General features: G+C 39.3%; 1 protein-coding gene across 30 annotated transcripts in view; it reads left to right on the plus strand.

Annotated features, from left to right (window-relative positions):
- The window catches only part of LOC113533992 (gephyrin), a 160,434-nt gene that overhangs the window by 81,729 nt on the left and 52,294 nt on the right, over window positions 1–26,411 (plus strand). For 24 of the 30 annotated variants that reach the window (XR_004578924.2, XR_004578925.2, XR_008302571.1 and 21 more), the window contains 3 exons: window positions 5,325–5,412; window positions 8,712–8,785; window positions 8,884–8,948. Coding sequence is in view for 26 of the 30 variants with exons in the window: in XM_053237842.1 (XP_053093817.1) it covers window positions 5,325–5,412; window positions 8,712–8,785; window positions 8,884–8,948 (227 nt within the window). In the remaining 4 variants the exon portion in view is untranslated. The other 6 variants (XM_053237846.1, XR_008302570.1, XM_053237838.1 and 3 more) reach the window with 6 other exon arrangements.

Genomic DNA, 26,411 nt, shown 5'->3' on the forward strand with positions numbered 1-26,411 from the left:
AAGGTTGGTCTGGTTGTTTGAACCAGGAAATCTGAAGATTAGAGTCAATACCTTCCCTTAGTGGAATATGCCCAAGATAAACTCACCCATTCTTCCACTCCTTTCTAGTGGGTTTTGGGGTATCAGCTCTTGTTATTCCCATGTGTTGCGCTGGTGGGGATGTGTCACACTGGTCCATCAGCAGAGTTCACAGTCACGAGAATCCTAGCATAACTCTAGCTCTCTGGTTTTAGTGTATTTTAGCCCAACACATGTAACACCACAATGTACAGTCTAGTCTTGCCATTCCCAGTCTTTGAGTTCTCAGGCATATTCTGATTGCAGCTACCATGCTCGACCCTTTTCTGTGCCATTTGATTACCCATTTGGATAGACCGCCTGGTTTGTTGAATCATGCCTTATTATGTTTAGATGTTGGATTTTGTTATTTTGTAAATTCTTTTGCACATAAATCATCAGCCATCTCCTGAGTCCTGTCTGTTACAGATTTTGGGGTATTAGTCTGTTACAGGTATCAGTAATTTTTATCCTTAATTGGTAATAGTGTCAGAACTTGGTACATTGGTCAGTCATGAGACCTCTGAAGGTGTGCTGTGGTATCTGGCACCAAGACATTAGCAGCAGAGCCTTCAAGTCCTGTAAGTTGCGAGGTGGGGCCTCCATGGATTGGACTTGCTTGTCCAGCACATCCCACAGATGCTTGATTGGATTGAGATCTGGGGAATTTGGAGGCCAAGTCAACTCCTTGAAGTGTTTGTCATGTTCCTCAATCCATTCCTGAACTACTTTTTTTGGCACATTATCCTGCTGAAAGAGGCCACTGCCCTTAGTGAATACCGTTATCATGAAGGTGTGTACTTGGTAGGTAGTACATGTCAAAGTAACTTCCAGATGAATGCGAGGACCCAAGGCTTCCCAGCAGAACATTGCCCAGAGCATCACACTGCATCCAATGGCTTGCCTTCTTCCCATAGTGCATCCTGGTGCCATCTCTTCCCCATGTAAGCGATGCACACACACGTGGCCATCCACATGATGTAAAATAAAACATGATTCTTCAGACCAGGTCACCTTCTTCCATTGCTCCATGGTCCAGTTCTGATGCTCATGTGCCCATTGTAGGCACTTTTGGTGGTGGACAGGTGTCAGCATGAGCACTTGGACTGATCCACAGCTACACAGTCCCATATGCAGCAAGCTGTAATACACTGTGTGTTCTGACACCTTTCTCTCATAGCCAGCATTAACTTTTTTTTTTTTTTAGCAATTTGTGCTATAGTAGCTCTTGGGCACTCATGACCCTGTCGCTGGTTAACTTGTTGTTTTTCCTTGGACCACTTTTGGTAGGTGCTAACCACTGCATACCGAGAAAAACTCACAAGAGGTTTTGGCCCTCCAAAACATCTGTTTTGGAGATATTCTGCCCCAGTCATCTAACCATCACAATTTGACCCTTGTCAAAGTCGCTCAGATCCATATGCTTGCCCATTTTTCCTGCTTTCAACACATTAACTTTGAGAACTGACCGCTGCCTAATATTTCTCACCCCTTGGCAGGTGCCATTGTAACTAGATAATGTTATTGACTTCACCTGTCAGTGGTTTAATGTTATGGCTGATCAGTGTATACTGTTCTCATACTCAATAAAGAACAGTTTCAACACGGGTGTTTTTCGTGCTCAGTAGAGGGCAGTATCAACACGTAGAGATATTCTCATTCTCAGTAAAGTTTGTTGTTAGAACTCTGTCTAGAAGTCTGTTACTCTCTGGTAAGATGCGTCATTGGGATGTGTTATGAATGCTCATTACTGAAATATGGCCTCCACTAATTCAGAAGGAAACCACTCTGGCTTTCCTGGAATAAGAGAGAATAAAACAGAAGGTTACATACATAACCGAGTGGGGGGGCCCCCAGGCACCTGGGTGGGTGTGGCAACTAGGTCACTCGAGTTGCCACGAGTTGCCACACCCATCCTCAATGGCTTGAGGGGGTGAGTGTGGTGTAGCAGACACCCTTTATAGGCTACCTACATGGAGTCACTATGGGGGTCATGGTGGTAATTGTAGCCAGCAAGGAAATGAGCAAACAGGAGTACTCCTCTAGGTTTAAAGGAAACCACCCTGTTGGTTCACATAACCTTCGGATATTGCTACCTTTTGAATATAGCCAGTAGTATTTAGTGACTGCAGGCTATATTAAGACCTCTTGCATTCAGAACATAATTCGATACTTAAAAGAATTATCAGTATTCAGGCAGCATTCAGATCATCAAGCACACAGTACTGTTTCCTACCCAGACAGCAAAAAAATGTGAAGCTCAGGGGTGAAAAAACACTGTGGCAGCTACTGTATGTTGCAGCACAAGTGTGAACTTTAGGGTGGTAAAGGCCCTCCACTTCATATTGGGCCTTGTTTACCAGCTTGTGAGCGTACATTTAGAGAGACCTTATCTAATGATGATTTGACCAATCCATAAGTCTGCTTAATTGTGACCAAAAATTATAGTTAAGGCAATTGTACGAAATATGTATAATTTCTCATCTACTCCGATTAATAGGCTTTGTGCGTGGCAGATTTTTGTTTGCAAATGTTCGTCACTTACTTACATAATGTGTGGTAAACATCATAAAGAATCACACTGGGCCTTATCACACCACCTGGCATGGATTATTTTTCTATAACACAGAATGCTGTGTCATTCTGCTTATACCACAGCAATGATTACAATTTTTAATTTATTAATGAATGACATATTGCTGGATTTTTTTAAAAAGATGTTTATAGCTACATTTAATGTTGTGGAAAATTTGTGAGTTTCTGTTAAGTGATAAGTCCCTGTTATCACTTACGTTATAGCAGCTACAATTATTCCCACCCTTATTCTGTTCTGATTATTACTATGTTTACTCTTTGCTGTGCCTCTCGTATTTCTCTCTTGATGTTTGCAAGACAAAAAAAAAAAAAACAGCCTATCATGAAAGTGCAAAATCCTCTGTCCTGTAGACTATTACAAAACGCTGTCACTTGAGACTACTTCCATAAATGTTGTTATATAAAAATCTCCAAACAGAAAACTTCCACATCACCTCAATGATTGTTTTTATTTGTTAACCACCTGTTTTTTTTTTTTATTTGTTTATTATGAGCCTTAGATTATTTGGAGTATCTGTCATACAGTTCTCTATGTATGAGCTGTTACTGTAGGAACAATAATGTATTAGAGAGTGCAATAATATAATCATTTATAGTCATGGGAAGAAGAAGGTACACCCTCCTTCAATTCTACATTTTTATTTATCAGTGCATAAATAATAATTTGGTGGTCCTTACCAACTTCTATAAACAAACAAATAACCTCAGGTTACAAAAAACAGATTTCAATATGTAGTCATTTTTTCCCAAAAAAGTAAACCAACATTCAGAAACCAGGTGGGGAAAAAATAAGTACACTCTTTGTACCACAGTCATTCAGAGAGTTATTAGCAGCCAAGTGTTACTAAAGAAATGCACGAGATTTGTTAACAAGAAGTGTGACTACCTCTATAAAGCAGAACTTGTGGCAATTTTTTTTGTTCTGGAGCACTCAGGTATGTGTCTACATCATGCCAAGAAGAAATGACATCGGCCATGACCTCAGAGAAGCAATTATTGGTGCTCATCAATCTGGGAAGGGTTATAAGGCCATCTCCAAACAATTTGAAATTCACCATTTTACAGTGAGAAAGAATGTTTCCAAATGGAGAGCCTTCAAGACAGTTGCCAGTCTTCCCAGAACTGGGGGTCACAGCAAATTCAGTCCAAGAACAGACCGTTTAATGCTCAGAGATATAAAGAAAAACCCAAGAGCTACATCATGTGACCTACAAGCCTCTGTAAGTACAGCACCATCAGTAAATGACTGAACAAGTATGGCTTTCAGGGAAGGGTGGCTAGGAAAAAGTCCCTTCTCTCCAAATAGAATATGGAGCATGACTTAGGTTTGCAAAATTGCATCTGAACAAACCACAAAATTTCTGGAACAATATTCTGTGCACTGATGAGACCAAGGTGGAGATGTTTGGTCATTATGCACAGCTCCATGTTTGGAGAAAACCAAACACAGCATACTGTCATGTATGGTGGTGGAGGGGAGATGATTTGGGCTTTTTTTTGCAGCCACAGGACCTGTGAAACTTGCGGTCATTGAGACAATTATGAACTTCGCTTTATATCAGAATATTCTTGTGACAAATGTGAGGCTTTTGGATCTCTCCAGCAGCTTAAGTTGGGCTGAACTTAACTTCATAAACAAATGCCCACAAACATCAATGAACTGAAGCAATGTTGTAAAGAAGAGTGGGCCAAAATTTTTCCAAAATGATTTGAGAGACTGATAAACATAAGATGTTCCTGAGTGTACTTATTTTTCCCCACCTGGTTTCTTTATTTTGGTGTATTTTTTAAGGAAAAATGACCTATTGACACATATTGAAATCTGTTTTTTGTAGTCTCCTGAGGTTATTTGTTTATTTATAGAAGTTGGTGAAGACCACACATTTTTTATTTAGGTCCTGGTAACTAAAATCATAGAATTGAAGGAGGGTGTACCTTCTTCTTCCCATGACTGTATGTTACAGCCAGAACTACTGGTAGAGCTGTATTGTTACAGAGAATCAATTAATCCACCATATGATGAAATATTGTATGATGAAATAATACAGATTGACACAGTGGTGCTGTTCTTATTGCTTCTCCTGGCCAGAGTGTGTAACACACAAGAAAATTGCACTCCCCATAATTGTCTGCGGTCTGAATATCGATGTGCAGAATTTTGTTAGCTTCACTCCTCATGTGTTCTCAGAATTCATGTGCACTGGGATTGGGAATTCATGGGACCAAAAAACAGAGTCATGGGGGTGGGTGTTTTTTCTTTCTGTCTTTTTTTTTTTTTTTAAACACCCAAGCTTATAAGACTGTTAACATGAGAGAGTATTGGACATGGGATGGTGCTTTCGCTGTGCAACACGTTTATAGTCAATGCTGTAAATTGTAAATTTTACTTTACTCATTCATACATTTATTCATTCCTCTTCAGTAACTGTTTTAACCTGGTCAGGGTGGTGCAAATTACTTTTTTTTTGTATTTTGGGATATAGAACCAACTTAGTTTTTGAGAAAATCCTCCGCAAGAGTGGGCATGATTGGTCGGAATCCCTTCAGGAATGGGAAAAGGAAGGAAAAAAACAGTGCCACACCTCTATTCTGAATATGGTTTTATGGAAACAAATGAATGAAAATAATTATGTATAGTTATTTTGTCTGTCCTTGTTTGTTTCTACTTGCAGCCCAGATGACCTGTTGAATGCCCTGAATGAGGGAATAAGTCGTGCAGATGTCATCATCACATCTGGAGGAGTGTCCATGGGAGAGAAGGTGAGAGGGTGTTTACTAGAGTTAACAGTGTGTTCTGAGTAACGCTTATGGCCATGTTGAAAAAGGTCACAGTAACTTTATTGCGTACTTGTAAGGGCACATTTTACTTAAGGTGCTATCTGTGATTAAATACAGTCAGGTCCATAAATATTTGGACATTGACAAAGTCATCATTATTTTAGCTGTCTTCCACAGTGTATAGGAATTGAAATTAAATAATGAATATGAGCTCAAAATGCAGAAATTCAGCTTTAATTTGAGTGTATTTACATCCAAATCCAAACCTTTTCAGTCAATGACTGCCTGATGTCTGGAACTCATAGACATCACCAGATGTTGGGTTTCTTCCATGGTGATGCTCTGCCAGGCATTTACTACAGCTGTCTTACTTTCTTAATTGTTGTGGGGCTGTTTTGCTTTCAGTTTTGTTTTCAACTTGTGAATTACATACACAATTGGATTTAGGTCAGGTGATTCACTTGGCCATTGCGCAACATTCCAATTCTTTAACTTTAAAAAAAAAAAAAGTCTTGGGTGTGAAAGAAATCCACAGAGAATAGTTAAAATTGTACTGATTGTGTGGCATGAAGTACAGAATTATTGATGTGAAAACCCACCTGGGGAAACAGCAACTTTAAACCTGGTGCTAAGGACATGAGTTAAAAGGAATGGGCAGACAATGGAATGAGTTAAAATAGCAGATTTATAGTAATAATAATAATAATAATAATTATTATTATTATTATTATTATTATTATTATCCTTTTCATATTTGATGATATAACACTCAAATTTGATACTCATCTAAAACACTTTTTCAAATATGTACAGAATTTACAGATTAGAAACTTTATTTTGTTGACCACACTTGAAAGGATGGCCCTAAGCAATTTCAGTATTAGGAGGCTGTATTTCTCATTTCTACCAAATTATTGTAGACAGAAATCAGGATTCTTCAGAAAATAAAAGACTTGCTTGGTATACAGACCTAAACTAAGAAATTACAAGACAAGACTGGCAGGAAATCTGCTTACAATATCAAGTCTAAACTACAAACACATGGTTTAAATTGCTCCAGTGCAAATGAGTTATGAAGTTATACACTACCCCATCACTGCTACATTGCATTAGTTCTAACACGCTAGACTTGTGTATTAAATGTGGAATACATACGGGCAACGAGTTTTGGAATGTTAATTATAACACTTTATTCTCTGAGAGCCTACCAATATGTCACTATGTATTTTAGGGTATTTTCTTGTAGATTGTAACCTAAACAATACAAATAAGAAAAATTCTAGTTTGTTTACTTAAAGCAAAACACATAATTGCACAGTTCTGGAAGACTTTTAATAGACCAAGCACTCAGTGTTGGATTGAGGGATTGATACATTGTCTGGCTTTGAAGAAACTTACATATGTGTTAAAAGGGAAATATAATGAAAATATTTAGGGCTTTTTCAGGAAATCTTTGGAGAGTGAAGGATTTGCTAAAGCCTTGTCGTGACATACCCCTTACTAAGTAACTAATGCATTTTGTGTTGGACTTTTTCTTTCTATCTTACTTAAAATAGCTAGTTGGTTATGAAACTACAGCTTAACTGACAGTGACACCTTTTTGGACTACCATTGAGAGTTAACAGCGACAGATTCCAAATGCAAATGTCACACTTGAACTCAACTCTAGACCTTTTATCTTACTTACTTGTAACTGAAATAATGAGGGAATAACACAAACCTGGCCATAGAACAGCTGAGTAGCCAACTGTTCAATTATGTTTGGTCCCTTATAAAGGGGGAAACCACATGTAAAAAGTGCTATAATTTCTACACCATTCACCTGATTTGGATGTAAATAATTTATTCTCGTCTCCTATATCCTGTGGTAGACAGTTAAAATAACAATTGTCCATGTCCAAACATTTATGTATCTTACTGTGAATATATGTGTATATATATATATATATATGTGTGTGTGTGTGTGTGTGTGTGTGTGTGTGTGTGTGTGTGTGTATGTGTGAAGATGTATATTGTTTCTAGATCAGTTATGTTTTTTGATTTGCAGTACCTGTACAAAGACATACTCACGTATTAACACAGTTAATGAATACATGCTGACTGATTACAACTAAGGGTAACTTTGTTTCGTTTTATGCCAAATGCCAAACTTTATTACCAACATTACAGCAATTACAGTTGTCCAATATAACAGATATTTTTCCTTATCAGAAATCACACACTGGGGCCCCATCCACACGTATACAGATAATTTTATAAAGAGCTGCTCGTGCTCTTTATTAATGATGCTTTTTAAAAGCTGCATTTGACTTGACTAATAAACTGTTATGTGAAATGACTCAAGAATAATGTTAAATCGCATGCGTATTGAGTGGTAGAAAATGAGAAATGCAGAAAAATGCTAGCATGGTCAAAAGCTCATTCATCTTCAATAACTGCTTTATCCTGGTTAGGGTCGCAGTTGGCCAAAAGTTTAAAAAAAAAAAAAAAAAAAAATGACAAACACTTGGATTCATATGTGTGGCAGGATGATGATGAGGTGGAATGACTGTAGAACAATGGCTGGAAGGAATCGTTGTGTAATGATTGTTACACTGTTATCTGAAATCTCCTTTCACAGTGCAGTTTATACTGCTGGAATGTGGATTCAGGAGAAATACAGCACCGATTAAATTTTTAAATTCTACATGAGGCTGAAAACCAAAGCAAATTAAATTACAAACACATTATCAAATAAGAAATAACAGAGTACAAAGTAACAAACTGATCAACAGCCATGATAAATAGAGTCATAGCACATTCATAACTTCAAAAAACTGTGATGGGAACAAGCATTTTCAAGCACAAAAACAATGAAAAGGGGCGTTTTAAAAATTCTCCACCTTGGAGGGCAGTTTGTGAAGCTGTGTGACCAAACAATGAACACCAAAACATAGCTGGACAGAGGCTAAAATGCAGAGTAAAAACTATATTTTCAAAAATATCTGTATACATGTGCACTGGACCTGAGAATTTAAAGACTCTTCATACACAGAAAGTTTATCATATTTATAACATCTGACTGCCATCTAACTAATACTAAAAACAAAATTGTCATAGTGACACTAGATATGAGTTTAATAGTAAGTGATGAGTTTATGGTTTGTATTAGTAAAATAAGAATATTGCACAGTAAATGTACTCAAATATTGCATACAGAAATGAAGCACAGTAGTGAGCTTAATGATATTATCAATGTCAATTATGTATCTATTTTTTTGTGTTTGATCTTTCTCTATCAGGACTACTTGAAGCAGGTTCTGGACATTGACCTCCATGCCCAAATCCACTTTGGTCGGGTGTTTATGAAGCCAGGGTGAGAACAGAGCAAAGCAAACAACCTACAATGACAAGACTCAAAGAAGCTAGTCAAATGCCATTTATAGGTTATACCCTCTTTCCTGCTCTTTTTAGTCTTCCCACTACATTTGCCACCTTAGACATCGATGGCACACGAAAGCTCATCTTTGCCCTGCCAGGTATGCATTCATTTACTGATTACTATGAAATTTGTATGTTAATTGTGCAGTTCGAGTGTCTTAGTAGTAGTAATGACCATTATTTAATTACTGATTAAAAAAAAAACAATAATGCATGCAGAATGTATTCAGACATAAGCTACAGTTTTCTACAGTCTTACACTACAACTGATTAAGTTCATGTTTTCTCACAAAAAATCCATAATGAAGTAGCATAAACAGGTTTTTAGAACATTTTATAAATTTATTTAAAAATTAGAAACCTGAAACATAGTACTTCTGCTACTATGTCACAAGACAAAAACCTTATTACTTAGTTGAATCTCCCTGGCAGCTATTAAAGCTTTATGTTTTATTGGGTATGATGATACGAGCTTGACACACTTGAATTTTATGATCTTCTCGCATTCCTCTTGGCTCTGTCAGGCTGGGGAGCATCCCGTTGCCACCATTTTTCAGTCTATTCAGAGTTGAATTGGATTCAAGTCTGGGCTGTGGCTCCTGCATTGTCTTTCCTGTGTTTCAGGTCATTGTCCTGTTGGAAGGTGAACCTTTGGCCCCAATTTGAGGTCCTCAGTGCTTTTAGCAAGTATTCCTCAGGGACATCTTTACTTTGTTCTTCCCCTCAATTCAAACAAGTCTCCCAGTCCCTGCTCCTGAAAAACATCCCCACAACACGATGCTGTCACCACCGAGTTTTATCATAGGAATAGAAATAACTGATTAATACCTGAGACCTCTTTCCCCCCCAAATCTAACATTTGTCATTCAAGCCAAACATTTGCCTTGTTTTCTGCAGACCAACAGAATGCAGAGAGCCTTTTGGCAAGCAAGTCATTATGTGCTTTGTTTCTGAGGTATATCTTGTATCTTGCCAGTCAACCATAAACACCTTATTGTTGTCATGCTGCAAAGATGAATCTCTGGAGTGCCCTTCAAGTTCAAGTTCCCTGACTCCCTGAAAAGCCTTTCTCCACCTTTTTTTTATTTTTGATCAATGATGACAGATTACAGTTGTGGGAAAAATAAAGTACACCCTCATTAATTCTATTTTTTTTTATTTATCAGCGCCTAAATAACAATTGTGTGATCCTCACAACTTCTATAAACAAACAAATAACCTCAGGTGACAACAAAAAAAACAACAGATTTCAGTATATAGTCATTTTTTTTTCCCGGAAAGTAAACCAACCTTCAGAAACCAGGTGGGGAAGAAAAAAAGTACACCCAAAAATTCAGTAACATGTAGAACCACCTTTAGCAACAATAACTTGAAGTAAGCATTTTCTGTAGCGTTATCAGTCTCCCACATTGTTTTGGAGAAATTTTGACCCACTCTTCTTTCCAACATTGCTTCAGTTCATTGATGTTTGAGGGCATTTGTTTATGCACAGATCTCTTAAGATCTCGCCAAACCATCTCTGGGGTTGAGGACTGGACTTTGACTTGGCAATTCCTTTTTTTCTTTTTTAGCCATTCAGATGTTGATTTGATGTTGCCCTTGGGATAATTGTTCTGTTGCATGACCCAATTTCGGCCCACCTTAAGCTGCTGGACAGGCATGTTTGTCTTAAGAATATCCTGGTATAAAGTGGAGTTCATTACTGTCTCAGTGACTGCAAATTTCACAGGTCCTGTGGCTGCAAAACAAGCTCAAATCACCCCTCCACCACCATGCGTGACAGTTGGTATGATGTGTTTGTGGTAATACGCTGTGTTTGGTTTTCATCAAACATAGTGCTGTGCATGATGACCAAACATCTCCACCTTGGTCTCATCAGACCAAAGGATCGTTCCAGAACTTTTGTGGTTTGTTCAGATGCAGTTTTGCAAACATAAGTCGTGCTGCCATATTCTTTTTGGATAGAAGAGACTTTTTCCTAGCCACCCTTCCCTGAAAGCCATACTTGCTCAGTTATTTACTGATGGTGCTGTCATGAACATAAACATTTAATGTGCTTACAGAGGCCTGTAGGTCATATGATGTAGATATTGGATTTTTCTTTATATGTCTGAATATTAAATGGTCTCTACTTGGACTGGATTTGCTGGGATGACCACTCCTGGAAAGATTGGCAACTGTCTTGAAGGCCCTCCATTTGTAAACAATCCTTCTCACTGTAGAATGGTGTAGGAAATTAGCTGTGTAGTTTAAGCTGCCTGCATCCGCCACCAAAATATGTAGGAGATTAGCAGATCAGCTCAGAAGGGGAAATTCTGCAAATATTTTAATAGCTGATCAACTATTTGTCCAGCAATAAGTTGAAATTAGTGTATTTATTAATTGTGCAAGGGGTATTACATCCATGGCAATAATATCCTAAATATAGTGAAACACTATATTAAGAGCACAGTAACAAGTTCGGCAGGTTAAGGCAGTAAATTATAAGCACAAAGACACAAGACACTTGCCTTTAAAAATCAAACAAGACATTATTAGTCTATTCTAAGACACAGAAACTAATCTAACACAGACACATGCACACACAAACACACAAACGGGTGAAAATGGCTTTGAACAGAGAATGAATGAAATGCCAAGTTTCTAGCACTGTATGCTATTTCTCAGACCATGACCTGAGCGAACCATCAACTTATTAATTTAACCTTCGCTTCATTTAGAATGGCTTTATGTGTTGTATAAAATGCACCAGTTCAGCGAGAATCTGGAGGTACTGTACTTGCTTTTACGTTGTCTCTTTGGACAGGGATTCGTCAGCGGTCTGGTTGCTTTTGAGTGGTGTCTCGAAAGACCAATCAGGATGAGAAATGGAGTGAGGTGCGCACCAGTGGAGTCTCGTAGGCGGATTGAAGAAAGGGAGCTTGATGAGCGTGGCGGCAGCTCTTTGGCACTGTGACGACTGGAGTCGGGAGCCTTCACAGGAACCGGTTGTTACAGACTTGGCAGAGGCTCAAAGCAAGTGTGATCTCCTGAACTTCTGAGGCTCTTGGTTGATGAGAACTCCTGGTGACTTGTTGGAAGAGACTCCTGCAGATGTTGATGGAAGAGAGCTCCTGGAGCCATTGAAAGAGACTCCCAGTTGTTAATGGGCGAGCACTCCCTCGAGTTGTTGTTGGACGAGATTCTCTTGAGATGTTGGTTAAAGAGACTGTGAGTTGTTAAGAGACTCCCTGAAGATGTTAGCAGAGACTCATGGAGCTCTTTGTGGGGAGACTCAGAGTTGTTAAACAAGACTCTCCTGGAGTTTCCTTTGTGGGAGGGGGTTTTAACCCTTTCCAGTTGGGCTGACCCCAAAATGCTTGCTCCAATCAGCAGGATCTTGTTGCAGTTTGTAAACTGCATTCTCCTCCTCTGACACTAATTAGCATACAGGGCTCTGATTAATGTGCTTTTTATTACTTTCCACAATGTTAAGTTAAAACTTTGGTCATGAATTCTGTAATACGGATGTAATACATTTTACTCCAATTTACTTTATCCCAACTCTTAGGAAATTACACAATGATCACACACATACAAGACAAGACATTTATAAGCTGTGGTTACTAGATTGCTAATAATCAGCCACAATAATCATAGTAATACCACGATAATACTTGCTAAGTAATGAAATTAATAATGGCAACCTTGTGACTATAAGCATGATACAAATAAGGCATGACATTAAAAGACCATCTTTGCAAACCATGGTGCATCATTTTTAGAGTCATTGCCCTTTTAGGAGATGTAAAGTAACTTGATGCAGTCTCTTAAAGCTGGGTTCTGTGGAATGTGTGAATGGCGGTGAACTTTGTGTTCCTGGGGAGAACAAAGGTCTCATTCCATGAGGGTCCTTGGGGGAGGGACCCCCCTTTTTCCTGAAGTTATCAGCTTTACCATCCTGTTGGGTGAGCCATCTGGTCTTGGCCAATGGCCTAAATCAGTGAGTTTGACAGAGGTTCCTCTTGGCTGAGAGGGTTCATCCTCTGGTCAGGGATGTCCTAGCACTTGCCGATTGTTGCCGACAGGACAGTTGAAATCCAGCAATAAGTAAAACAAGCTGTAATTAACTTGGCTAACTTGGTGAGTGGGGCTCATGGTTTTATGGTTTCCTTGCTGCCTGTTCACTTACAATCCTACAGTGGTGAATTTAAAATTATTTGGAGATGGCCTTATAACCATTCACAGATTGATCAGCAGCAACAATTGCTTCTCTGAAGTCATCCTTTCTTCATGGCATGATGTAGACACTCACCTAAGTGTTCCAGAGCTCCAAACTGCCAAAATGTCTGCTTTTTTAGAGGTAGTCACACTTCTTTATGATTAACTAATCTTGGGCATTTTCGTTAGTAAAACCTGGCTGCTAAATACTCTCTTAATGACTGTGAAAGTAGGAAGGGTGTACTTATTTTTTTTACCATCTGGTTTCTGAATGTTGGAAAAAATGACTATATATTGAAATCTGTAGTGTTTTTTTTGTCACCTGAGGTTATTTGTTTGTTAATAGAAGTTGGTGAGGATCACACAATTGTTATTTAGGCCCTACTGAAAAAACAATCATGAATATGATTGAAGGAGGGTGTACTTCCTTTTTTCTTTGATTGTATATAAACCTATTTATACTTTTCATTTTGAACTAAAGTGAAATCAGATATATCTGGACAGTTTTTGAGTTTCCAAGTTGTCTGAGCTTTCTTGCCATTAACATAATACCTAACACATGATGTATTTTGGAAGTCCTCTAAGTGTTGACTATTACTTGGTTCTATTATAATCTAAAAAAAAAAAAAAAGCATGGCCTACCCATGCTCAGTTTTTCAAGACTGAATGAAAACCATTTTGAACTACATGCTTGCTAATTTGGAGCAGCATGTTTGGTCATTTGGGACACATATTTTCATTGGTTTAGGTTCTTATTTTCAGCAGTAATGTTTAAAATGTTTGTGTAGCATATTTGTTCGAGGCAACAAATAAATCAAATTTCAATAACCGGAGTAGAAGGTAATCTGAAATCTGAACTAGCTACATAGCAACTCAAACAGGAGCCTAGCAACGGCCATGGTCAAACTGACACCAACCTTGTATGACTGTCTGATTTAGGGTTCCGAGGTCTTTCAGGCAGAAGGTCACTGTGTTTCAGACTACAACTTCTGATATGGAGGCTTTTAGCCTGAGAAGTCTGGGAAGTGCCAACTGAGAATTGGATGTCCTAAAACCCTGCTGTCAAACACAAGGCCGGGCCAAATATGGCCTGCTGTCTCATTTCATTTGGCCATTGTAATATTTCAAAATAATATTACTATTTACTACTATATACTGTATACTACTCCATATTTTCACAAAAGATCTAGAGATTTCACACTAGTAATATCTCAAATTCGCAGCAGGGCCATAGCATAGCTATCTTGCATGTTCTGTGCACGACACCGTACAGTGCGCATTGTCACATCTCACAGTGTTGAAATGCAGGTTCAAATCTACAACTATCTGCTGCATTTGAAGCAAGTGAGACCTGGACAGAAAAACTATTCAGAAATGTGTTGGGTGTTGGTCTATGATGTGATTCAGTGATCAATTCCAAATCCCGAAATATATCAACCTACATATATGTTAAAACAAGAAAAGTTGATGGAATGCAAAGACAAGGGAGATGGGAGATAAGGACATACATGTTCTTACCAGAAATAGGCTCATGTGAGTTCTTCTTCTCACTCTCAATCTCTTTATTAGCTATATATATTTTGAATATTTGGAAAACACATTTTTAATCCATTTAAAAAATGTTATGTCATATGTCCTGGGCAGAATTTGAGTTTGATACTCCTGTACACTGGAAGGTGCGTAATCATAATATTGTAATTCCAAAACAATACATTCTAATTCTAATCTTATGTGCTCTTTCTCCAAACTTCACCCACACCTCTCTTCACTCGCACCTCACTTCACTCACCTTAAGCTGTTACTTGTTTGAGTGCTGTTTCATGAGGAAGAGATTCTTTGGTCTGATGGGCTGAACACAAAGAGCTAAGTCAGGTGACAACCAGGCACTGCTCATTAACTGGCTAATACCATCCCTATGGTGAATTATGGTGGTGGCAGCATCATGCTATGGGGGTGCTTATCCGTGGCAGGGATTGGGAAACTGCTCAGAATTGAGGGAAGGATGAATGCAACCAAATACAAGGACACAGGATGTCCTTGATGAAAACCTGCTCCAGAGTGCATGCAGCCTGAGACTGGGGCGAAGGTACACCTTTCAGCACGACAAGGACCAAGGACACGGCATTCGGCCAAGAAAATGCTGGAATGGCTTTGGCACAAGTCTCTGAATGTCCTTGAGTGACCCAGCCAAAGCCCAGACTTGAGCCCCATAGAATATCTGTGGAGAGATGGCTGATGGCAGGTCAGAGATTTTCCCCATCCACATCTGATTGAGCTTGAGAAGATCTGCCAGAAGGAATGGGAAAACTGCCCAACTCTAGCTGTACAAAGCTTGTAGAGACTTACCTAAGAAGAATTGACGCTGAAACCGCTGCCAAAGGTGCTTCTACATAATACTGAATAAATGGCCTGAATACTTAGCTAAATGAAAGATTTCAGTTTTTGATTTTTAATAAATTCGTAAAGATTCCTTGTTTTCACTTTGTCATTATGGTTTGTTGTGTTTAGATTAATGGCAAAAAATACATTTAATCCACTTTAAATTGAATCTGCTACACAAAGTTTGCAAAAATTTAAGGGATCTGAGTACTTTCAGAACCCACTATATATACACTACTGCACAAAAGTCATAGGCACAAGAAATTAAGAAATGCTGTAAAACCAAGATGCCTTCAGAACATTTTCTACATAAACTTATATAAAGAGAAGTGAACAGCACTAAACAAAGTCAGTATTTGGTGTGAAAACCCTTTGCTTTTAAAAATGCATTCATAGTCTCTCGTACACTTTGTGCAATTTTTATAAGGAAATTGGCTGGTAAGTTTATCTAAGCATCTTAGAGAATCTGTCGCAGTTCTTCTGGAGACTTTGACAGTCAGATTTGGGTCAATATCAGTATAGGGTGCCTTTGAGATCTCATAATTTTGGATTTATTTATTTATTTTATTTATTTATTTTTTAGGTTTTCCATTTTTTGAAGGTTCTTTGTTAACTAAACTGTAGACTACTCCAGAAACATTCATGTCAAGCAAAAAATTATTTTATTTTGTTACTACAAATAGACAATTTGTGAATCAACTACGAGATACATTGTATAGCCAAAAGTATGTTGACTCCTCTCCATCATACTCATATGTGGACCTTCTCCAAACTGTTGTCACACAGTTGGAAGCACACATTTTCTAGAATGTCTTTGAATCCTGTAGCATTATGATTTTTGTTCCAGCATGCTCCTGTGCACAAAGCAAGCTCCATAAAGACATGGTTTGGCAAGGTCAGTGTGTAAGAACATGAGTGGCCTACTCAGAGCCCTGATCTCAACTCTAGTGAACACCTTTGGGATGAACTGGAACTCTGACTGCATGCCAGGCCTTCTTGCCCAACATCAGAGCCTTCCCTCAGTAATGCAGTTGTGGCTGAATGGGCACAAATCCCCACAGCATCATTACAAATTCTAGTGGAAAATCTTCCCAAAAGAGTGGAGGTTGTTGTAGCAGCAAAGGGGGGGGACCAAGGCCATAGTAATGCCCATGGTTTTGTAATTGGATGCTTGGGGTGAGGACAGATTTTCAGGTGTCCACAAACTTTCACCATATAGTATATGTCCACCCTGTCATGGACAAATACAAAAAAAAAAGCTATGTATTGCATTGTGGGGACAGAATTGACATTTTCAGAGAGACTTTGTGTCCTTTTCTCAACAATAATTCTTAGTTATTTGTTAAAATCTTTTTGAAATCTATAATAGGTGTCTAAGTCTATCTAACAATCTAAAATAGGTGTTCTGTTAACCAACTTCACACCAGTTACACATTCTATTCTATACGAAGTTGGTACAAAATGACAGTGTGCACTTGATCTGTTCTATACAAAGTCTACTTTAATGACAGTGTGCACTTGATCTGTCATCTGAACAGAAGCGATTAAGCATGAGGAAAATCTGACCTTTTAACCATGGTAACATGGTCAGTATCACAAATTTGTTTACATTTACATAGGGGCATATAAGTGTAAAAAGTCCACACACCCCTGTTAAAATTACAGGTTTTTCTGATGTAAAAAAAAAAAAAAAAAAAATGAAACTAAGATAAACATGTAAGGTTTTTGATGGGATTTAGATCTTGGCTCTGACTAGACCATTCCAAAATGTTTAGCTTCCTCTTCTGAAGCCATTACTTTTTGGAATTGGATTTGTGCTATGGGCTGTTATCACGCTGGAAGGTGATTTATTTTTTTTTTTTTTTTTCATCACTTCAGCTGTCTAACAGAGGCCTACAGGTTTTTTGCCGAAATAGATTGCTGTTTGGTGCTATCCATGATTCCCTTTATCTTGACCAGAGCCCTAGTCCCTGCTGAAGAGAAGCAGCCCCAAGTTTTTTCTTTTTCTTTTTTCCTCAAAAATGTATCTGTGAATATATTTGTTTTTCACTTGAATTGTGTTGGTTCTCTGTCCAAAATGTTTGGTTCTCAGTTAAAACGTTTAACAAACATGAGAAAAGGAAAACACATATCATATTCATTGTACGTCACTGTAATTGCTTATGTACCAGACTTGGTATATATTTTATTAAAAAACTCAATTTTACTAGAGCTTTTTTGACATGTTAAGCTTGACTACATCCAGTTGCAAACACAGTATGATGAAAATTAGGAAATGTGTTGAGACTTTCTGTGCATGCTGTATTTAACACTCCATCAAAGGAATAAATATGGTGGTTGTGATGCCACTCATTTCTAAGGGTAGACATGCACAGAATGTTCAATATTATGATTAAAAAAAGTGCAAAATAAATGATATAACAATTGGAACTGTGAAATACCTTGTTTATCGCTACAAAAAATGTGGACATTTTTGAATTTTATGTTCTGTAATTACTAATTACCCTTATTGAACATGCTCAGGCACACTAGTGCACCTTAAGATAAATATTGTTATACTGCTGTATTCATGAATATTTAAGTATTGAGAATAAAAATGTATTTTTTGGCAATATTTTAATGAGACTTGAGTGATTGTGCTAAGTACACTAAAGGCACCTTATATTGATAATGACCCACTGATTTTTCAGGTAATCTTTGACAGCTAGCATTCATTTTTTGTTTGAAATGTGGTAATAAGTTACCTTCTTTGCTGAGATACAATTTTGTTTTCTGTAATATTTAATTTTACTTAAAAATCTGGAAATCTAAAATGTTTTTAATGACCTAATAATGTAGAATAAAATAAACATCTAAGACAAAATTAGTATTTAAAAAAGGGTGTAAGCATGTAAGAATTTTGCATAGTACTGTATGGATGTATAGTACGGATATTTACATATAGTGTACATTCATACGCACACACACTCACTGTCCACTTTAATAGAAACACCTGTATAACACTGCATAAAATCATACAGATACATGTCTGATCCCACAGAAGAGCTACTGTAGCACAAATTGCTGAAAAAGTTAATGCTGGCTATCATAGAAAGGTGTCAGAACCCATAATGCATCGCAGCTTGCTGCATATGGGACTGTGGGCATATGAGCATCAGAACTGGACCAAGGAGCAATGGAAGAAGGTGGCTTAGTCTGATAAATCACATTTTTGGCTGGGTGTGTGTGTGTGCGTTGCTTACTTGGGGAGGGATGGCATCAGGATGCACCATAGGAAGAAGGCAAGTTGGCGGAGGCAGTGTGATGCTCTGGGCAATGTTCTGCTGGGAAGCCTTGGCTCCGGGCATTCGTGGTGATGTTACTTTGCCACATACCACATACCTACATTGTTGCAGACCAAGTACACTCCTTCATGGCAATATTATGTAGGTCCCACTTGTGCCACCAAAACAGCTCTGACCCGTTGCGGCATGGACTCCACAAGACCTCTGAACGTGTGCTGTGATATCTGGCACCAAGACGTTAGCAGCAGATCCTTTAAGTCCTGTAGGTTGCGAGGTGGGGCCTCCTCAAACTTATTTGTCCAGCACATCCCAGAGGTGCTTGATCGGACTGAGATCTGGGGAATTTGGAGGCCAGTCAACACCTTGAACTGTTTATCATCATTTTCCTCAAACCATTTCTGAACAGTTTTTGCAGTGTGGCAGGGCACATTATCCTGCTGAAAGATGCCTCTGCCATTAGTGAATACCGTTGCCATTAAGGTGGGTACTTGGTCTACAGCAGTTTTTAGGTAGGTGATACAGTGTGAAAGTAACATCCATATGAATGTCAGGACCCAAGGTTTCCCAGCAGAAAATTGCCCAGAGCATCACACTTCCTCTGCCGGCTTGCCTTCTTCCTGTAGTGCATCGTGGTGCCATCACTTCCCCAGGTAAGTGATGCGCACACACCCGGCCGTCCGCATGATGTAAAAGAAAACATCAGACCAGGCCACCTACGTCCATTGCTCCATGGTCCACTTCTGATGCTCATGTGCCCATTGTAGGCTCTTTCGGTGGTGGAAAAGGGTCAGCATGAGCACTCGGACCAGTCTGCATTTATGCCACCCCATGCACAGAAAGCTGCGAAGCACCGTGTGTTGTGTGTGTGACACCTTTCTATGATAGCCAGCATTAACTTTTTCAGCAATTTGCTACAGTGCTACAGTAGCTCTTTTGTGGGATTGGACCAGACGGGCTAGCCTTTGCGCCCCATGTGCATCAATGAGCATTGAGTGCATATAACCCTGTCCCTGCTATGCACTAACCACTGCTTACTGGGAACACCCCATGAGACCTGCCATTTTGGAGATGCTCTGACCCATCTAGCCATCACAATTGGGCCATTGTCGAAGTTGCTCAGATCCTTGCCCATTTTTCCTGCTTCCAACACATCAACTTCGAGAACTGATTGTTCGCTTGCTGCCCAATATATCCTACTCCTTGACAGGTGCCATTGTAACAAGATAATCAATGTTATTCACTTAATTTGTCAGTGGTTTTAAATGTTATGGCTGATCAGTGTTTGTGTGTGTATATATATATATATATATATATATATATATATATAAAATTATAGTCAGATCCGGAAGTATTTGGACAATGACAGAGTTTTTGTGATTTTGCCTTTATACACCACCACAATGGATTTAAAATTAAAACAATCAATATGTAATCGAAGTGTAGACTTTCAGCTTTATTTTAAGAGGTTCCACAAAAATATGGCATTTACCAATTAGGAATTTCAGCCATTTTAAGCAAAGTATTTCCATTTTCAGGGGCTCAAAGGTATTTGGACAATTGACTGACAAGAAGTTAATTGACCAGGTGCGGTCCATTCCCTCATTACAAATGAAGCAGATAAAAGGTCTGGATTTGATATCAGTTATTGAGTTGGCATTTGGCAGCTGTTCGACTGGAGCTACCAATATGAAGTCCAAGGAGATCTCAATGCAAGTGAAGGAGGCCATCATTAGGCTGAAAAAACAACATAAACCTATAAGAGAGATAGCAAAAACCTTAGGTGTGGCCAAATCAACAGTGGGGTTTTAAAAAGAAAGAAAGCACTGGTAAACTCAACAACATCAAAAGGCCTGGAAGACCACGGAAGACAACTAAAGTGGTGGATCGCAGAATCCTTTCCTTGATGAAGAAAAACCCCTTCACAACATCAACAGAAGTCAAGAATACTCTGGAGAAGGTAGGCATATCATTGCCAAAATCTACAATGAAGAGACGCCTTCATAAATATAAATACAGAGGGTTTACAACAAGGTGCAAACCACTGGTAACATTCAAGAATAGGAAAGCCAGATTAGACTTTGCCAGAAAACATCTAAAAAAGCCTCCCATGTTCTGGAATAAGATTCTTTGGACTGATGAAACCAAGATTAACTTGTACCAGAATGATGGGAAGAGAAAAGTATGGCGAAAGAAAGGAACATCTCATGATCCAAAGTATACCACATCATGTGTCAAACATGGTGGAGGGAGTGTTATGGCATGGGCATGTATGGCTGCCAATGGAACGGGCTCACTGGTGTTTATTGATGATGTGACTGCTGACAGAAGTAGCAAGATGAATTCTGAGGTGTATAGGGTTATACTCTCTGCTCACATTCAGCCAAATGCTACAAAACTGATAGGACGCCACTTCACAGTGCAGGTGGATAATGACCCTAAACATACTGTGAAAGCAACTCAAGACTTTTTGAAGGCAAAGAAATGGAATATTCTTCAATGGCCAAGTCAGTCGCCTGATCTCAACCCAATAGAGCATGCTTTTCAGTTACTGAAGGCAGAAAGACAGCCTTCAAGCAGCAACTGAAGGTGGCTGCAGTGAAGGCCTGGCAAAGCATCTCCAGGGAGGAAACTCAGAATTTGAGTTTTGAGAACATGGGATCCAGACTTCAGGCAGTCATTGACTACAAAGGATTTTCATCCAAGTATTAAAATTATTGTTATATGTACAATTATGTCACTTTGTCCAAATACCTTTGAGCCCCTGAAAATGGAGGTACTTTGTTGAAAATGGCTGTAATTCCTAAATGGTAAATGCCATATTTTTGTGAAACCTCTTAAAATAAAGATAGAAGTCTACACTTTGATTACATATTGATTGTTTTATTTCAAATCTATTGTGGTGGTGTGTAAAGGCAAAATCACAAAAACTCCAGCATTGTCCAAATACTTCTGGACCTGACTGTATATATACATTGTATATATGACTGTATATATACATTGTATATAATATACAATCCCCTCTGAAAATATTGGAATGGCAAGGCAACTTCTTTTGTTTTTGCTATACACTTAAGACATTTGGGAGATCAAAAATTCAATTCAATTTTATTTGTATAGTGCTTTTAACAATGGACTTTGTCACAAAGCAGTCTTATAGAACTAAATACCTATAAAATGTAAATGTATGAATTTTTCCCTAATGAGCAAGCCAGAGGTGATCCTGGCAAGGAAAAACTCCCTGAGATGATAGGAGGAAGAAACCTTGAGAGGAACCAGACTCAAAAGGGAAAATATGAGACTGTAGATCAGAATATCAGCTTTCATTGTCTGATATTTAAATGTAGAGGTGTTACACAACTTGTACAACATGGAACATGTGACTGACAGGTGTCTCTTGTTGCCCGGGTGTGCCCTGTTAGATTGATTGTTTAAACAGGTAATAAATCTTTGTTTTGCCTGTGAAGACTACATTTGTTTTTAAAAAGAATACACCAACATGAAGACCAGAGATCTGTCTATGGGAGAAAAGCATGCCATTTTGAAGCTGAGAAAAGAGGGAAAATCTGTCAGAGCCATTGCACAAGCATTGGGCATAGCCAATACAATAATTTGGAATGTCCTGTGAAGAAAAACCTAAAAACAAGTCATTGACATCACTAACAGCCTCTACAGGGCAGTTGAGAAGATATAACAATCCACCATATGAAGAAGACTTTGAGAGCAGAAATATAGAATACTGCAAGATGCAAACCACACATCAGTAGTAAGAATCGGAAGGCCAGATTGGAAATGGCAAAGAAATACATTGATGAGCCACAAAAGTTACTAACCTCTACCAAAGTGATTGAAAGTCCAAATTGTGGAGAAAGAAAGGATCTGCCTGTGATAAAATAAACATACAAGCTCATCGGTCAAGCACGATGGAGATACTGTCATGGAATGGGCTTGCATGGCTGCTTCTGAAACGGGCTCACTAATCTTTATTGATGATGTAACTAGAGGTCGACCAATAGTGGATTTCACGGATACCATTTACTAAGTTGGGCAGTACCTGCCTATAACCAGTTAATCAAATGTTAGTTGATATGTTTTCATTTAGTGTCAATTTTAACACTCAAAGTAAAATAGTGCTGAACTTTATTATAAAAATAAATACTACTGACTGTACCATGAAAATGTACTGTACTTTTTTAAATGGGAAATATATATATATTGTGGTGGTGTATAAAGGCAAAATCACAAAAACTGACTGTATGTATGTGTGTGTATATATATATATATATATATATATATATATATATATATATATATATATACACAGTTAGTTTTTGTGATTTTGCCTTTATACACCACCACAATGAATTTGAAATAAAACAATCAAGATGTCATCGAAGTGTAGACTTCTGTGTATGTGTATATATATATATATATATATATATATATATATATATATATATATATATATATATATTTTTTTTTTTTTAAACAAAACATATACATCCAAACTGAACTGAATGTAATAAAGTCCCATTTATTAACATTAGCTATGCATTAGCTTATATGAACTAACAATATGTAATATCTTTTTTACAGCATTTATTAATATACATACCTTTTCGGCGAAGATGTTTTAAATCTGCATCTGAGCTATCACGTGCAGAGTGTAGTCTCACGTGTTGAAACAAACACCACGAGGCGTCAGTGATAGTTTTTATTTCGCCACTCGAGGCTGCTCTCATACTGTATAATGGCAGTGGACCCTTCTCAGCCACTTCTGCAATGGACGCAACTGGGAAAAACTATCGGTTTGGATTTTTGCTGATAACTGATAGTCCCAGTAATCGGTTATCAGTGCCGATTAATTGGTCGACCGCTATATGTAACTAATGATGGTAGCAGCCAAATGAATTAAAAAGTCTACAAAAACATTGTCTGCCTATTTACGAAGAAAAATGCATCCAGAGGAGACTGAAGGGAGAAACCCACCAAAACAAAGAACAACTGAAAGAAGCTGCATTACAAGCCTGGAAAAGGAGAATGCAAGTTTGGTACTGTCAGTGGGTTGCTAGCTTGACGCAGTTTTTGCAAGCAAGGGATATGCAACTGTAGAACCCAGTGTGTAAAGGTGCGGAGGAAGACTTAGGAGGCAGGCAGAATTCTATCAGAGCTCGTGGCTCACGTTTACTTACACTGCATTTTTTCAGTGCACTTTCAAAAACTCAACAAAAAACTAACAGAAAAGGGGCCATCAGTAGCTCATGGCTTTTGCCCCGCTTAAGTTCATACTCTGCAGCATAGGGGTTGTGTGTGTCTGTGTTGCATGCTCCACCAGCTAGATCACTCACTCCCTTTCTGGTTACGGCGATCACTAAGGTGGAGCCACTGGAGCAGGATATGATCAGGACAGAGAATAAAGGGTTGCCCCAGTTGGTAGTACGGGAGGGTGAGGACCACCCAATTGACTCCTTCTTGATCGTGCTGTAATTTCTCCCTCTTACTGAGAGCTTCCAGCTGATGTACAGCACAGGGTGCTCCTTCCCATCGATCACCTCCGAGAAAATGTCCCTCAGCCCTCTGTCTGATACATCGGCCTGCAGAACAAAAGGGAGAGAAGAGCCAGGAAAATGCAACAGCGGGCCCCCCCCACAAAACCTCTTTTACCCGTCAAAAAGCATGCTTGCATGGTTTCATCCACTGGACCGCATCTGGTGCTCCATTTTTTGTGAGGTCAGTCAGCGGACAGATGATGTCTGGAAAATTAGGCACAAACCTAAGATTTGTGGGACACACCTGCCCATCGGCCAAGGGGAAGCCCAGATACCATACTTCCACCTGTCCAATTGCACACTTCTTTGGATTTGCTATGAGTCCCGTCCATCTCAAGATGTAAACGACGCTGCCAATCATTAACGTAAATGATAATGTCATCTAAATAAGCATATACATTATGTGGGCAGAGTATTCTTTAGGCTGGATCTGTTGACCAGTCTTGTTGTGTGTCTACACCAAGGGGAAATCCCTGAGGGGAATCTCCCAAAGGGTGGAGGGGTGGAGCCCTCGCAACCCTCTGTGTCCCCCTGAGCCGGAGCTGACATCAACAGCCCCGGCACCACCTCCCCAGAGGGTGCGTCAGGGATCCGGATCAGTGCGGGAACACTGATCCTGGAAATGCCCAGCATCCCCGATACACCAGCAAACCTTCCTGGACTTTGCCCCAGTTCTGGTGGGCATGGAAGGTTCTACCTGTGTGGAGAGAGATGGCACTGGGGGAGACATCAGAGAAGGAGGAGAAGGGGGAGAGGAAAAGTGAGGAGAAAACCAGGTTCGGGGGAGGGGGCTGGTTTTGGGGCCTCATCACCTTGGTTCTGGGGAGCTGGGTAGGAGTAGGGAGAAGGCCTCCAGATCGTCAGTGGAGGGCAGCTTAGGGAGCCCCATGTGTGGAATGGTGGCAGGTAACACAGCTGGAGATGTGGTGGGCTGCAACAGGTACTGGAGTGCCCATTGGCTCTCAGTCTGCTCCTGCACGTGGGCTTTGAAGCGCAGCTGTAATTTGTTGTACAAGTCGAGAAGCACTTGATGTTGGGTTAGGTGGAGGCTGATTAGGGACTTTATGACCTCGCCAAATGAGAAGGCTTCCATGGTGGTGTCTGAGTCTTCCAAAATCCTAGGTTTTGGCACCACTGTAAACCCCAGTGTGTAAGGGTGCAGAGGAATACTTGTGAGGCAGGTGGACTTTTAGCAGAACACTGGGCTTGCGTTTATTTATTTTCCGGGCTAGTGTGAAAAAGCTCAACACAATAGATAAACCAACAGGAAAGAGGTCGTCACTAGCATGTGGCTTTGGTCCCATTCAAGTTCAGGTGTGTGCCTGTGTGTTGCATAGTCTGCTAGCTTTATCACCCACCCAGCTTTATCACCCACCCACGGTCACTGAAAGCACAAAGAAATGAACATAAGTAGATTGGCAATAATAAGACACAGGTGAGAATTGTCATGCCTTACCTGCTGGCTCAAACCACCTCCTGTCTATCCACAGCTGATATTGTAATACCCCCCCGCTGCCACAGCAACCAAGTATTAGGTATTATTTATTCTAATTTACTTTAAGACTAGCTGCTCTGATACTTTTGCTCACTGAAACTGTGTGGTCCATCACTCAGGGTGCCATGTTCTAAGTTGTTTAATAGAAGCAGAAATTCTGATCTGTGTGTGGCAGGGAACACCACATCTCCAGCTGTGTTCCCTGTGTTACACACACACACACACACACACACACACACACACACACACACACACACACACACAGTTCCCAGAAAGTATTGGAGTGGCAAGGCCCCTTTTGGCCAGTATTTTTGCTATTCACTGAAGGCATTTGGGTTTGAGAATCCCTTAGAACATGGCTCCTCTACTAGTGGAACAGATGGTCTTAAAGTAAATTACAGTTAATAATGATTAATATTTGGTTGCATATCCCTTGCTTGCAATAACTGCATCAAGCCGGCAACCCACTGACATCACGAAACTGTTGCATTCTTCTTTTGTGATGCTTTTCAAGGCTCGTACCTTTGCTTCTTACTGTGGTTGGTTGTTCTGGGGAATTTTTCCCTTCAGTCTCCTCTTCAGGAGGTGAAATGCATGCTCAGTTGGCTTAAGATCTGGTGGTTGACATGGCCAGTTTAAAACCTTCTCTTTTTTCCC

This window comes from Pangasianodon hypophthalmus, chromosome 10 (genome assembly GCF_027358585.1).
Source record: "Pangasianodon hypophthalmus isolate fPanHyp1 chromosome 10, fPanHyp1.pri, whole genome shotgun sequence".
Classification (NCBI taxonomy): Eukaryota; Metazoa; Chordata; class Actinopteri; order Siluriformes; family Pangasiidae; genus Pangasianodon; species Pangasianodon hypophthalmus.